The sequence below is a fragment of the Protopterus annectens genome, chromosome 14.part0 (genome assembly GCF_019279795.1).
Source record: "Protopterus annectens isolate FY-2018-M chromosome 14.part0, PAN1.0, whole genome shotgun sequence".
NCBI lineage: Eukaryota > Metazoa > Chordata > Ceratodontiformes > Protopteridae > Protopterus > Protopterus annectens.
This window is the reverse complement of record NC_056748.1, coordinates 1,044,126,479-1,044,140,542: the sequence shown is the minus strand read 5'-3', so window position 1 is coordinate 1,044,140,542 and position 14,064 is coordinate 1,044,126,479. Positions and strand designations below refer to the sequence as shown.

Here is a 14,064-nt window from a genome sequence, read left to right as displayed (position 1 = left end):
AATTCTAAAAGGTACAAGAGAGTCAAGGCAATAACATTTCAGTAACTTATCAGTCTTACATTACAAGAGGGGACAACAAAGAGATTTCAAATGTACAAGTCTAGTTCTACTAGTAACATAGTAGGCTGTAAAACACTAAGGATATACTAATTTAAGGCATTACTTATGATTATATCTCATCTCCAGAAGGCATCAGGTAGGGCTTAGAGAGAGGACAAAAAAAATTTAGTTGTATTTAGAATGTTTCAGTCAGGATTGGTACAGGGACATAGCCAATGTGAAATAAGATTTTCTTTGATTTCTTTTTTGAATAAAGAGGTAGACCCCAGACTAGTTATATTCTGGGGGAGTTGATTCCATATTTTACCAATGGAATTAGCAAATAAAGCATCCCCAGCTTTATTGTATGATTTAGTTATGGATACTAGGAACTTATTTGCAGAACGAAGTGTGGTTAGGTTCTTGTATGGAGAAATGAGGTATGCTAGGCTGGGAGTATTTTCGGGGAAATAGAGAGCCTTATGAATGATGAGTAATTGTTGATACAATAGGTGGTTATTTAGTTCTAGCCAGTTTAGTTGTTTAAGGTTGTGACAATGGTGAGTTCTAAGGGGTGTAGCATTAATGAATCTAGCTATACTGTATAACAGGTAGAGAGTTTGTTCATGTTATTTTTAGAAAGTGTGGTGAATATAGCTGAAGCATAAAAAAGGGTGGAGAGTAGGTGGGTTTGTGCAATAGTTTTCCGGGCTACTGGGTTCAGGAAGGCTTTAATTCTATAGTGACCCAAGTTTTTTATTAACAGCTTTAATAGAAGTGTTTATTTGTTCCTCAAAGTTCAGTTGGTTATCAGTGGTTCGACCTAATAGTAGAGTGTTTTTTTCAGGGTTTATACAGGTAGCATTATTAGAGGAGATAGTAAAGAAAGGTGTAGGAGATTTATTTGTAGGAGTAAAGAGCAGTAGCTTTGTTTTTTTTGGGGTTAAGGAGGAGGCAGTGCTGCGTAAACCATATTTCAACATTATGGAAGGTTGTTTGGGTAATGGATTGAAGAGAGGTAATGTCTGTATCTGAGCAGATTAGAGTGGAGTCATCTGCATATTGGATGCAGGTCGCTTGTGGCACATTCAGATAAAGATCATTGATAAATAATGAGAAAAGAAGGGGTCCAAGGATAGAGCCTTGTGGAACCCCGATATTTACATGGAGTAAGGATGATAGGTTGTTTTCCCAAAGTACTGCTTGCTGCCTGTTTTCGAGATAGCTTCTAAACCACTGCAAGGAATGCGAGCTTAGAGGGAGGTTGTTAAGTTTTTCAAGAAGTATGTTATGGTTAACCATATCAAAGGCTTTTGATAGGTCTATAAATAGTGCAGCAGAGAAATGGTTATTACGATTTTTATTGATGGAGTCAGCAAAGGAAAGTAGGGCAGTTGTAGTACTGTGGTGGGGCCTGAAGCCATGTTGACAGTCAGCTAGCAGTTTGTTTTGAAGCAGGTAGTCCAGAAATTGTTTGTGTATGCACCTTTCCATTATCTTTGCTAATGGGGAGAGTAAGGCAATAGGGCGATAGTTGGATATTTCAGAGGAAGGACCACCTTTATGTAGGGGAATTATGAGAAATTTTCCAAATGGTAGGGATTTTCCTTTCAGAGATGGTTCTGTTTATCAGTATAGATATTGGGAGATAAATAGCTTTAGCAGCTATTTGTAGGAATTCGGTTGGGAGTTTGTCTGCAGATGGGAGTGCAAGGCTTTAGTTTTAGTAAAAGCTTATATATGATTGATGATGCGACAGGTTGGATTTGAAAGGCATTAGTAGAGGCTGGTGGGTTATTCTGTGGGGAGGCAATGGGTGTTGGTAGAGAGTTGGCTAGAGTTAGAATAGCTTCTGTAAAGTAGTTATTAAAGGCATCTGGGATTTGTGTAGAAGAGTTAGGGTTTAGTCCTGTCTGAGCAGGAGTAGGAGAATGCCCAGGTTTTAGAAGTTTATTAATGCCTGACCAAAACTTTTGTGGGGTATTTTGAGTAGTATTTTGAAGATGAAGATAAAATTCCTTTTTATCGCTAATAGTGTATTTCTTGGTAGTATTTCTTAACTGTTTATATAGGAGATGATCAGCTGGAGATTTTGTAGCTCTCCATTTAGTCCAGATTTTGTTTCTCAGGATCATTCTTTCTTTTGTTTGTTTAGATGGCCACGGGGCAGTTTTGGCTCTTATCCTGGTGGTTTGAATGGGAGCGTGATAGTCCAGGATCTGTAGAAATTTAGTGTTAAAATAGGAAACTGCTTTATTTAGCTCAAGGTTTGATAAAGGTGACCAGTCACAAGCTTTTAATACATTAAGGAAGTTATCAGGGTTGAAATCTTTTTGAGCGACTTGTTTTTAGTTTATGCTTATTAGGAATGTTCAATTTTTGTCTAACATAGGTAAGAATATGATCACTAATACTATCAGGAAGTGTCCCAGGAGTATAGTTGTTAGGGGTATTATTTATTAAAATCCAATCTAGAATTGTTTCTTTCATGTTAGGTTTATGGATTCTAGTTGTAGTTGTAATCAATTGTGAGTAACCATGGAGATTAATATGGTTAGTAGGTTTTTGGGCTATACAGGTATTCCAATCAATGTTAAAATCACCAAGTATAATGGTTTTATATATATATATATATATATATATATATATATATATATATATATATATATATATATATATATATATATATATATATATATATATATATATATATATATATATATATATATGTGTATGTATATATGTATATATATATATATATATATATATATATAATATATGTGTGTGTGTGTATATATATATATATGTGTGTGTATATATATATATATATATATATATATATATATATGTATATGTATATATATATATATATATATATATATATATATATATATATATATATATATATATATATATATATATATATATATATAATGTGTGTGGTCTGTCCCAACCATAGACTGACAAGGCAGTACAGCATACAAAAGTTATGTAGTTATTCTGTCCTTATTGCCCTCTTTCTTCTCATCCAGTGTTTAAAATTGTCCCCTTTTCCTGTTTAGACTCCTTCAAATTGTATTTAGAATTAGATCAACTTTGCTTTTTTACTAGATATACTGAAAGGTGATTTGTAGAAATGAGAATATTGGGCTCTGGAGAAGTGTCTTGAGTCAGAGTTGCTGGCTTTGGTCTGCCATGAGAGTGGAGAACCAACCATTGAACAGATGGACACTTTCATTATGGCAAGTGTGCAACTGTCCATCTGTCATGTCTAATGATTTTTAAGATTGCTTGTGGCTACTAAAGTTTAATTGGATACTACTGCAGTGGTCTGGTTAGACCATCACAGCAGTTAAGATTTTTCTTTCCTGGGGAATGGTATAAAGGGGGGTTTGAAACCTCTGGAGTCTTTGGTGGTTGGGATCAGGAATTATTTCAAACATGGCTGTGTTGCAGTTTCTTAAGCTATGTGGTGCATACTTGGGGGATGACCTTTACAAATGGCTTCAGATGCTCCTTATGTCTTGGTGACTTCGAGGTGTAGCTTTGTTTTTAAAGGGCTTGGAAAGTTTTTTGCATTATAAGTTCTAAACTGATTTTTATCCTCTTGGCAGTTTCTCCTAATGCATGACTGTCTTAACATTATATATATATTTTTTTTTAATTTGTTTTTTCAGGAAACAAGAACTTTGGCAGAGATAGCCAAGATAGAATTGGACAATCTCCCTTTGCGAGGAAAACAACTCAGAGTTCGCTTTGCTTCTCACAGTGCAGCACTGTCTGTGAGGAATCTGCCGCAGTATATATCAAATGAGATGCTGGAAGAAGCCTTTTCCATTTTTGGACAAGTGGAAAGAGCTATTGTGATTGTGGATGATAGAGGGAGACAAACTGGGAAAGGCATAGTTGAATTTGCAGGAAAGCCAGCTGCAAGGAAGGCTCTTGACAGATGCACAGAAGGTGCCTTTCTTCTGAACGCGTAAGTGTTTTTATTTAGTGCTGTTACACACACCCATTACAGTGCAACTAAAAGTAGTTGGTGGCCTAGTTTTCACAAGTGGTTGGATTCATTTGTAAGGGAGTGGTAATTTTTTCACAGACTAGGTGAACTTCTGGTGGTAGCTTTTCCTGACTTGATGCTTTCTTTCAAATTTGCGTACTGAGAATTTCTTTGTAATTTGTGTTGCAGTACTGGAACTGGGGGGTTGCCAGTGTTTGAATTTTCTTCCTGCAGTCATAATTTCCTCTGCTACTGGTGGAAATCTACATTGGGGCAGAGTTTTGGAGGTAGTCTTCCTCCCTTAGGGTGACTTGAATCTCCTACTCCATAGCCTCTCCACGTTGTGGTTTGAGGTTGTAGGGTCTGCAGTCTTAATTTCTATTTCTGCTGCATGGTGTCATTGTGCAGACATTCATGATGTACCAGGCCAAGAGGAAGAACAGGTAATGCTTAAGGGTATTTCATTTTTGTACAGTCGGTGTTTATAGGGATCTATATTTATAATTGATATGGGTTGTTAAACTCTGGTATGGTTATGCTGGCCAAGCAGTGTGTGTAGGCAAAGTAGGTGATGAGGCCAAGCAGGAGTTTAATTTTGGATCAAAAAGTTGTCTCCTGTGACATCAGCAGCACCTTTGCACCTAGTGCTAGAAGTACTGTAGGAAACTTGCACTCTGTGCATGGTCTTAGTTTCTAAAAATCCTTGCATTGGAAATTTTTGTTGCAGGTGATCAGTGTTTCACTGTTGCAGTCCTAACCAATGGGTTATCTGGCTCCTGGTAGCCCTCTATTTGGCCTGAATACCGAAGGCAAGTAAATGACATCGGCTGTCTAAGGACGTAGGATACAAAAGGAGGCAACCGATGTCACTTCCTCAGTTTTCCTTGCTGCGGAGCCTGAAGCAGCATTTTTGCACAAGTGTCGGTCAGCCATTTACCTTTTTTGTTTCAGACTACAAAGTTAAGTCTACTACAGCAAAGTACCCCATTGGGATCCCCGTTTTTGTTTATTTTTCTTGCCATAACTTTCGGCTTTTTCCCCGGTTAGGGGTCGCTACAGCGAATCACCTGTCCGCTCATGATTGGCAGTGGAGTTTTTAGTGTCAGGTTGCCAGCCTGGCGGCCAACTTTCCACTGAAGACACACACACACACACACACTTAGGGCCAATTTAGTGTCCAGTCCACCTACAGTATGTCTTTGGGATGTAGGAGGAAACCCACACGACCACAGGGAGGACAGGCAGACTCAATACAAAGCACCCCAGCTGAGGATCGAACCTGAGCACCTCTTGCTGTGAGGCGGCAATGCTAGCCGCTGCACCACTGTGGCCTTACTTTTTCTTGCTGTAACTAATGTCAGTTAATTGTCTTGCCTGTGGAAAGCAGATTCCCCATAGAGTTTTTTTTATTCCTATTGGATTTGTTTAAGCCATGACAATGACGTTCCCAATTGTGATCTCTGCTTCCTTTAATCTGCGTACTATTTGTCGTTGGGCTAAGCTTTTAGCTAAGCATTTGGGAGTGTGGCTTAAGTTTGTCTGGATGGTGTCGGCTGGTCTTCAGGCTTCAGATATCCTTAAGCGAAAGGACAAAAGGACCGTGACAGGCTTCCGAGTGCCAAGTCTTCGGATAAGTTGGTAGTGAGTCCTGTGGTAGCCAATGAGGCACCTTTGCAGCCCCTGCAGTCAGCGGATTTTCAACCGCATGCCTTAGTTGTGACCATTTGAGTCCCCCCAGGCTTCCATTTGGTCTTCTGCCTGTCTCTCTAGCTGAATCTGGAACCACTAAGCTGGCTCCAATGTCAGAGGGCTCTGTTCTTCTTTCTGACGGCAGGCTCATACTGACTACATACTGACTACTACTACCCCTATGGCGGTTGCCAAGCCTCCAATCCTTCAGACTTGCAAGTAAATTCTCCAGTCGTATGCCTGTGAAGAAACAGGCTCCAGATGTTCTTTATCTCACATTGCTGCAGTCATAACCTGTGGGTAGTCCGCTGTCCTCGGTCGGCCCGAATACCAAAGTGTTAGGCTGGCGTCGGTCATGGTCGCTCAGATCTGACATCAGTACGCCATGGTATTAAAGCGCATGACCGACGTCATATCCTCAGTCTTTCTTGCCGCATGGTCTGAAGCAGAAGCAGCGTTTGCAAGTGCCGTTCGGCGTTATGAAATTTTCGTATTCTGAGTTTCAGACCGAAAACCAAGTTGGGCTAAGTACCCCGTTGGGGAATATTTGTCTTTTCTTGCCTCAGTTAATTCCGGATGTCAGAAAAAGTGAATAATTGTATTTCTTGTGGGAAACGGATACCTCATAGGGATTACCACTCCCTCTGTATTCCTTGTTTGGGGCCTGAGCACGACGTAGTCGGTGTCGCTTTTGTGCTAGATTTAATAAGCGCACCATTAAACGTAGGTTAGATTGCGCTAGGCTTGTCTTCGGTAAGCGGTGTAATTACAATATGCCGTCGGATCCTCCGATGCCCGCTACCGCTAAGAACCACAAGGAAAAACCCAAGTCCAAGCAGGATGAGTCGTCCGTTCCGGATGCCAGTTCTTTAGAAACTACGGTGGAATCTGGATCCAGCCGAGGTTTCAGCTGAGTCTCGGGGGGAGCCGTTAATTTTGCAAGATGTGGCCTCTCAGGAGTCGGGTCAGGCTGAGGGGGCCTCTCAGGTTGCTGTACTCCCTTCTTTGCATAAGGTGGTTAGGCCTTCCCCTTCTGTCTCTAAGGTACCTTCCAAGGTCAGGCCTGGTTTGTCTTTCTCTGGTGTCAGTCCCAGTTCTGCAGGTTCTGTACCTAAAAAACACATGCTAAAAATGGCAGAAGATTTGATTTCCTTAATCAGGGGTTCTATGCCCCCTCCAGATAAGAGGCCTAGGGTGGAGCCAGAGGTGAAAGGTTTAGAACATTCTTCAGATTACTCAGTCTTCGGCTGAAGACATTCAGGATTTTCCTCCTTATTCTGATTCAGATGCAGAGGATTCTAGTCCTTCTGCTTCTCCTCCAGAGGATTTTTCTTTTTCAGAAACCCTGCATTCTATGAGGGGGCATTTTAAATGGGAAGGTCAGGATTTCTCAGATTCCCGAAAGAGGCTTGGGGATTTTTTGTTTTTACCACAACATCGGCCCTTGGCTATACCTCCTGTTTTGGATGTGGTTCAGGATGTTTTCTCTGAGGCTTCCCTTAATCCAGACTCTTTGCCTCCTGCACCGGTTAAACCAGATGGGTATTAGAGTGCCAGAGGCTCATAAATATCTGTATAAGAGCCCAAGGACTGACCCAGAAACTATTAGCCAGGGACCTAAGGGTGTCAGGGCTTCTGTTGTAAAGAATCCAGTTCCTATGGATAAAGATTCTAGAGCTTTGGATAGGTGGGGTAAAAAAGTGTGTACCTCTTCCACTCTAGCAATGAGGGCTTTGAATTGCCAGTTTCATATGTTGAAGTACCAGAATTTTCTCCTTACTCAGTTAAAGTCTAAGGTAGATGCTTTGGCAGAGGGCATAGAGTGTAAGGAATTACAGGATTTGGTTCATGCCTCTGATCAGGTGGGTAAGCATTCTTTGCAGTGTGGTTTCGATGCTTTACAGGCTTCTTCCAGGGTGGCTGCCACTGGATCAGTTATTCGTAGGCACGCCTGGCTTAAGGATCAAAACTTGTCAGAGCATGTTAAAGCTCGAATTTTGGATGCTCCTCTTCAGTCTGAAGTTTTGTTTGGTTCTCCTGTGGAGTCAGTCTTGAAGAAAATGGAAGACTAAGCTAAGTCTATGCAGACTGTTAAGGATTTTTTGCAGGTGCAGCCCCCTAAGTTTAGCAGAAATTGGCCTACTAAGGGATGGGCTTACCCTTCTGATTTAGTCTAGGGGCAGATCTAGACGTGGTAGGGGCAGAGCTCAGGGTTCTTTAGGCCTAGAACGTGGAGTTCCCCTTCACAATCTACAGGTGAGGGCAGGGGCCAGTCCTTTCGTAAACAGACCCAATGACCTGCATCTTCAGCTGCCAGATCCTTCCTGTCTGGCAGCTCCTCTGGGAGGAAAGTTGGCGCTTTTCAGGCCAAATTGGCTTTTAGTCACCCAGGACAAATGGGTGTTGGACATTATAGACCGAGGCTACAAGTTTTATTTCCACACATTGCCTCCTTTCAAAGGCATGCCAGTCGTTCCTCCTCAGCAAAGGGTGGAGGCTCACAAACCGATTTCTTTACTTCTTCAAATGGAGGCTATACAGCAGGTCCCTCTGTCAGAAGTGGGCCTAGGATTTTATTCTCGCCTGTTTCTTGTACCAAAGAAAGGAAACACTTGGAGGCCAATTTTGGATTTATCTATCCTCAACACATACCTGGACATTCCAAAATTCAAAATGTTGACTTTGCAACAACAACTGCCTCTGTTGGGCAAAGATCACTGGATGGTAACTCTGGATCTCAGAGGCTTATCTTCATATTCCTATCGGGCCCAGTTGCAGGAGATTCCTGCGTTTTCGAGCTGGGACTTTACATTATCAGTTCTCTGCATTGCCCTTTGGCTTATCTACTGCGCCCAGGGTGTTCACAAAGGTTCTGGCTCCAGTGATGGCCTTCTTAAGGTTAAGAGGAATACAAATTTATCCTTATTTGGACGACTGCCTAATTCTTGCTCAAGACAAAGACAAGCTACTTCACCATCTACAGTATGTTATGGCAGTGTTAAGGTGCCTAGGGTATTCTGTGAACGAAACAAAGTCCAGTCGAGTACCCTCTCAGGAAATGTGCTTTCTGGGTGCGAGACTGAATACAGCCTCTCAGATGGCTTTTTTGACCCCGGACAAGCAAAGAAATCTTACACTTCCAACAATTGTCTCTCCGGTCCAGGCTGACTGCAAGGACAGTCCTTCAAGCCTTGGGGTTCATGGCATCTTGTATTCTGGTGCTTCCCAATGCCAAACTGCATATGAGGAAGCTACAATGGTATCTCAAAAGTGTATGGACTCAACACTGCCACGATCTGGACACTGTCATTCAGATAATACCTTGCATTCAAAAGGAATTTTTGTGGTGGGCTCAGGAATGTCACCTAAACAAGGGACTCTCTGTGACCCGACCAGAGGAGAGTCAAATCTTAACGACAAATGCCTCTGACAAGGCTTGGGGAGCACACCTCAATGGAAAATGGGTTCAAGACACGTGGCCTGCCAGACTTCAACATTTGCATATCACCTTGAAGGAGATGTTAGCAGTCCAATTTGCATTGATGGCTTTCAAGGATCTACTTCACCCAGGACAAGTGTTGATTCAAACAGATAACACAACTGTCATGTGGTACATCAACAAGCAAGGGGGAACCCATTCGTACCCTCTTTGCAGGCAAGCTATGATTTTGTGGGAGACTGCTCTCAGTTTGCACCTCACTCTTCAGGCAAGGTTTCTGCCAGGAGCACAGAACTCCTTAGCGGATGTTTTGAGCAGACAGATGGTGGATCCCCTCTAGTGGAAGTTCGATCCTCGTGTATTTCGACAGTTGACAGTGATTTGGGGGACTCCAGACATAGATCTGTTCGCTTCTCCACTAAATTTCCAGTTGCCAAAGTTTTGCACAAAGATGTTTCATCCAAAAGCTTGGAAAGTGGATGCTCTATCATTCAGTTGGAACAATCTTCACATCTATGCCTTTCCTCCTCTGCCTCTCCTTCCCAAGGTGCTCTTGAAGGTCAGACAGGACAAGCCCTCCATGATTCTAATAGCTCCAGATTGGCCACGGCAGCACTGGTACCCTCTGCTGAGGAGTTTAGTACGGGAGCCTCCTTGGCCTTTGCCATCAATTCCACACCTTTTGTCTCGGGCAGGCAATCATTTCCTCAATGTCAGGTTACAGTCCCTGCATCTGACAGCCTGGCATATTCTGTTCTAGAATCTGGAGGGTCGCAGCTTCCTCAAGTTTTGAATGTCATTTTGGAGGCCAGAAGGCCTAGTACAAGGAAAGTTTATGCTGATAAATGGAGATTTTTTATTTGGAGCAAAGCAAAGAGCTTTGATGTTTCAAGGCCTAATGTGAGTGTTTCACTTCAATGTCTTACAGAATTATTAGACAAGGGTTTGTCTTTCTCCTCTGTAAAAGTTCATGCTGCAGCCATTTCTGCTCACTATGACTGTGACACCATTATTCTCTCATCCTTTGTTTAAGCAATTTCTTAGAGGGGCAAAGAACATAAGACCCCTGCGTAGAGCTCCTACTCCTTCCTGGGATCTCAATTTTGTGTTGGAAAAACTCACTTTACCTCCTTTTGAACCTGCAGCTACATCTGAGTTGGTTTGTCTTGGAAGACTGCTTTTTTGTTGGCTAGAAGGGTATCTGAATTACAGGCTCTAATGGCAGTTGAACCCTTCCTGATTTTTCATAAGGATAGGGTATCTCTGCGTACTAATCCTACTTTTATGCCTAAAGTGGTTTCAAATGTGGCCTTGAACCAATCTATTCATTTGCCTACATTTTATGCTGATCCCCAAAATAAAGGGGAGAAAATTTTGCACACTTTGGATGTTCACAGGCAGTTGCGTTATTATTTGAGCAGGACTAAAGAGTTCCGACAGTCTCAACAGTTATTTGTTTCTTTTGCTTTGGGCTCTCAGGGGAAACCTGTTTCAAAGCAAACTATTTCTAAGTGGATTGGCCATTCTATTGCTTTTTGTTCTCATCATGGTAAGGAGATTCCGGCTGGAATCAGACCTCATTCCACTAGGGCTACTGCCACTTCTACGGCTTTTTTAAGGGGTGTAGCTTCTAAAGATATTTTGGAAGCAGCTACTTGGAGTTCAGTGCACACTTCTTCTAAACATTACCATCTCCCTCTTTATTCCAAATCAAGGGCTGGGTTTGCCACTGCAGTTTTACAGGGCATGTTGGCTCCCAATGCTTTATGATTTTGCCAACCTCCCTTTACCTTTGCTTTGGGATTCTACCCACAGGTTATGACTGCAGCAATGTGAGATGAAGAACATAGTACAGTTTTGTACCTACCATAAATGTATATGTTCGAAGATCCACATTGCTGCAGTCCAATTTACCCTCCCTCCTTCCCCTCTGTAGTTTGGAGTGGTTGTGTGGTTTGGGTTGTAAATATTGTTTGTACATAGGTTTTGGAGGTTTTATCTGTTTTTGGCTATGGTTTTTCTTTTTAGGGCCTTCTGACATCTGGGGCAAGAAAGACTGAGGATATGATGTCGGTCATGCGCTTTAATACCATGGCGTACTGACGTCAGATCTGAGCGACCATGACCAACGCCAGCCTAACACTTGGTATTCGGGCCGACCGAGGACAGCGGACTACCCACAGGTTATGACTGCAGCAATGTGGATCTTTGAACATCTACATTTATGGTAGGTACAAAACTGTACTTTTCCTCTCGTTCCCCTCAATCTCAAATGGTTAAAATGGCTAATGACCTTTTTGACTCTTATTAGGGGTTCACAGCCTCCTCCTTCATAAAGGGGTAGATGTCTCTCCAGGGGTCTGAATACTCTCGGAGCATTTTAAAAAAGGTCAGGATTATCCCCAATCTAAGGATCAGGAAATTTTTGGATTTGCCTCTGCATAAGCCTCTGGCTATTCGTCCAGTGTTAAAGTGGTTGTTTTCTGGAAAATACTTTCTCTGAATTCGGTTCCTCCTACTCCCAGGAAACCCAACCGGTTCTATAGACTCCTGATTCTGTTTCTTTTTAGGAATCTGCTAGCTGACCCAGAGTGCCTAAAGGAGTAAAGGTCACTTAGCAAAAATCCTGTCCTGACAGGGAATCTAAGAACCTAGATAGGTGGAGTAAAAAAAAATGTATACCTCTGCCACTCCTGCTATTAGGTTTACCAATTGCCTTTTTCATATGCTTAAGTATCAGCAGCGCATCTTGGAGGCTTAAGTCAAAGATTGCAAGTGTGCCTCTCCTGACAGTTAAGATATGCAGGATTTGCTGAATTCTGCCAGTCTTGTCAAAAATCATTCATTGCATTGTGGTTTTGACATTCTAGAAGCCTCCTGCAGGGTGACAGCTACTGGATCTGTTTATCAGAAGGCATGCTTGGCTCGGGGAATAGCCCATTCCAGAGCCTGTCAAGTCCAAGCTTTTAGATGTACCTTTACATCAGGACGTTCTTTTTGGCAGCAAAGCAGAGGAAGTGCTCAAAAAATGGAGAGGCCAAGTCTGTGCAGGCAGTTAAAGAATTTCTCACTTTAGCAGGAATTGCCCTTCTAAGAGTTGCATTCCTGATACCAGCAGACAGAACCATTCTAGGACAAGAGGTTACAAATCTTCTAGGGGGCAGATGGCTGCCCCTCAAAGGTCTAAGTGTTGGCATGCTTCCACTTCTAAGGCGGAAAGTTCTAAGCCTACATCTCAATGACTGTCCAACTGCCTGTTCCTCAAATGCCTAAATGAGTAAAGGTCACTTAGCAAAAATCCTGTCCCGGCAGGGAATCTAGGAACCTAGATAGGTGGGGTAAAAAATGCTTGTCCGAAGAATCCTTTTGGGGGAAGGTTGGCTGTCGCAAATGTCTGGGCCACCATCACTGACATGGTTTTCTCAGAACTGTATCCCTAGGACACTGGTTTCTGTTCCACACTTTTTTTTTTTTTCCGGTAACCAAAGGATTACCAGACAGTTCTCCAAACCAAAGGGCAGAAGTAGAAAAGCAGATTTTGTCATCTGTGAGCAATAGAATCAGTTCCTGCTCAGTAGGTAGGCCAGGGCTTCTAATCCAGACTTTCTTCAAAAAAAAAAAAAAAAGGCACCCAATGTCCTATCCTAGATCTATCCATTCTGAACTCTTTCTTGGTAATTCCAAAGTTCAGAATGCTCACTCTCTCAGTTGCTACCAATGTTAGACAAGGATCCTGGCTGGTAACTTTGGATCTCTGAGGCTTATCTGCACAATCCCTATCGGGGAAAGTTGCAGGCAATACCTTCATTTCAGAGTGGGCAAGCAGCATTTCTTTGCACAGCCCTTTGGCTTATATACTGCTCCCAGTGTTCACAAAGTGCCTAGTTGCAGTCTTTGATTTTTGCAGGCAAAAGAAACTTCAAAAATTATCCATACCTGGATACTGTAATCCAAGCTTTCTCAGGAACAGCTGTTAAAGGATCTGGACTTTGTAAAAGATTTCTCTCCTCTGGGTAACCCTCTCACTGAGTAAAAATCAGTGCCATCCAACAAGATGACATTCCTGGGAGCAAATCTGAACACAGCCGCCCAGATGATGCATCTCTCCCAGGAGAAGCAGGCAACTTTCAATTTACTACAAGGATTTGGCAAACCTGCCCCAGCTCCTTGCAAGGAAATGCCGGCAAGCTATGGGATACATGACCTCTTGCATTCTCATGATTCCATATGAAAGACTGCATATGAGGAAATTGCAATGGTACCTCAATGTTTGGTGTCAACACTCACAAGACCTGGATGTGATAATTCTCTGCTTCATGTCTGCTGAAAGTTTCTATGGTGGGAGTCAGCCTGTCTACAAAACAAGGGCATGCCTTTTTGCCCACCTCCTGCCATTCAAGTTCTTAACCACGGGCACATCTGACTACACCTGGGGAGCTCACCTGGGTGACTGATGCATACAGGGACATTGGAATGCCTAGAAGATACTCCTGCACATAAACCTGAAGGAGTTGATAGCAGTTCAGCAGGCCATGCTAGTGTTCAAGCATCTTTCTCCAGGAACTCAGAACAAAGCACCACAGTCATGTGGTACATCAACAAACTGGGAGGACTCCTTAACCCCTTGTGTAGGCAGAGCATGTTGTCCACAGCTGCATCCTTGGGCCTGCATCTTCTAGCTCAGTTTCTTCCAGGGAGACTCTATTTTGCAGACCCTAGATCCTCATGAGTGGGAATTGAACAAATCTGTCTCTTACGGCATCTTTCAATGTTGGGGCACTCCTCGGGTGGATCTTTCTCCTCCCCAGACAACCACCTTCTACCATTTTTTCAGACAGCATCTTGGCAAGGGCTGGAGACCCAGACTGCAATGGTATCTACTGTTTTGCAGTCTCTC

The 14,064-nt window shown here is 42.5% G+C and overlaps 2 protein-coding genes across 9 annotated transcripts in view; both read left to right on the top strand.

Moving 5' to 3' along the window:
- Positions 1–14,064, top strand: part of LOC122789416 — a 1,105,687-nt gene that overhangs the window by 164,571 nt on the left and 927,052 nt on the right. The gene's annotated exons all lie outside the window — the stretch shown is intronic.
- Positions 1–14,064, top strand: part of NONO (non-POU domain containing octamer binding) — a 677,532-nt gene that overhangs the window by 48,456 nt on the left and 615,012 nt on the right. For all 7 annotated transcript variants that reach the window (XM_044056848.1, XM_044056846.1, XM_044056852.1 and 4 more), the window contains exon 4: positions 3,717–4,018. In XM_044056848.1, coding sequence (XP_043912783.1) covers positions 3,717–4,018 — 302 coding nt within the window. The remainder of the gene's footprint in view (positions 1–3,716; positions 4,019–14,064) is intronic.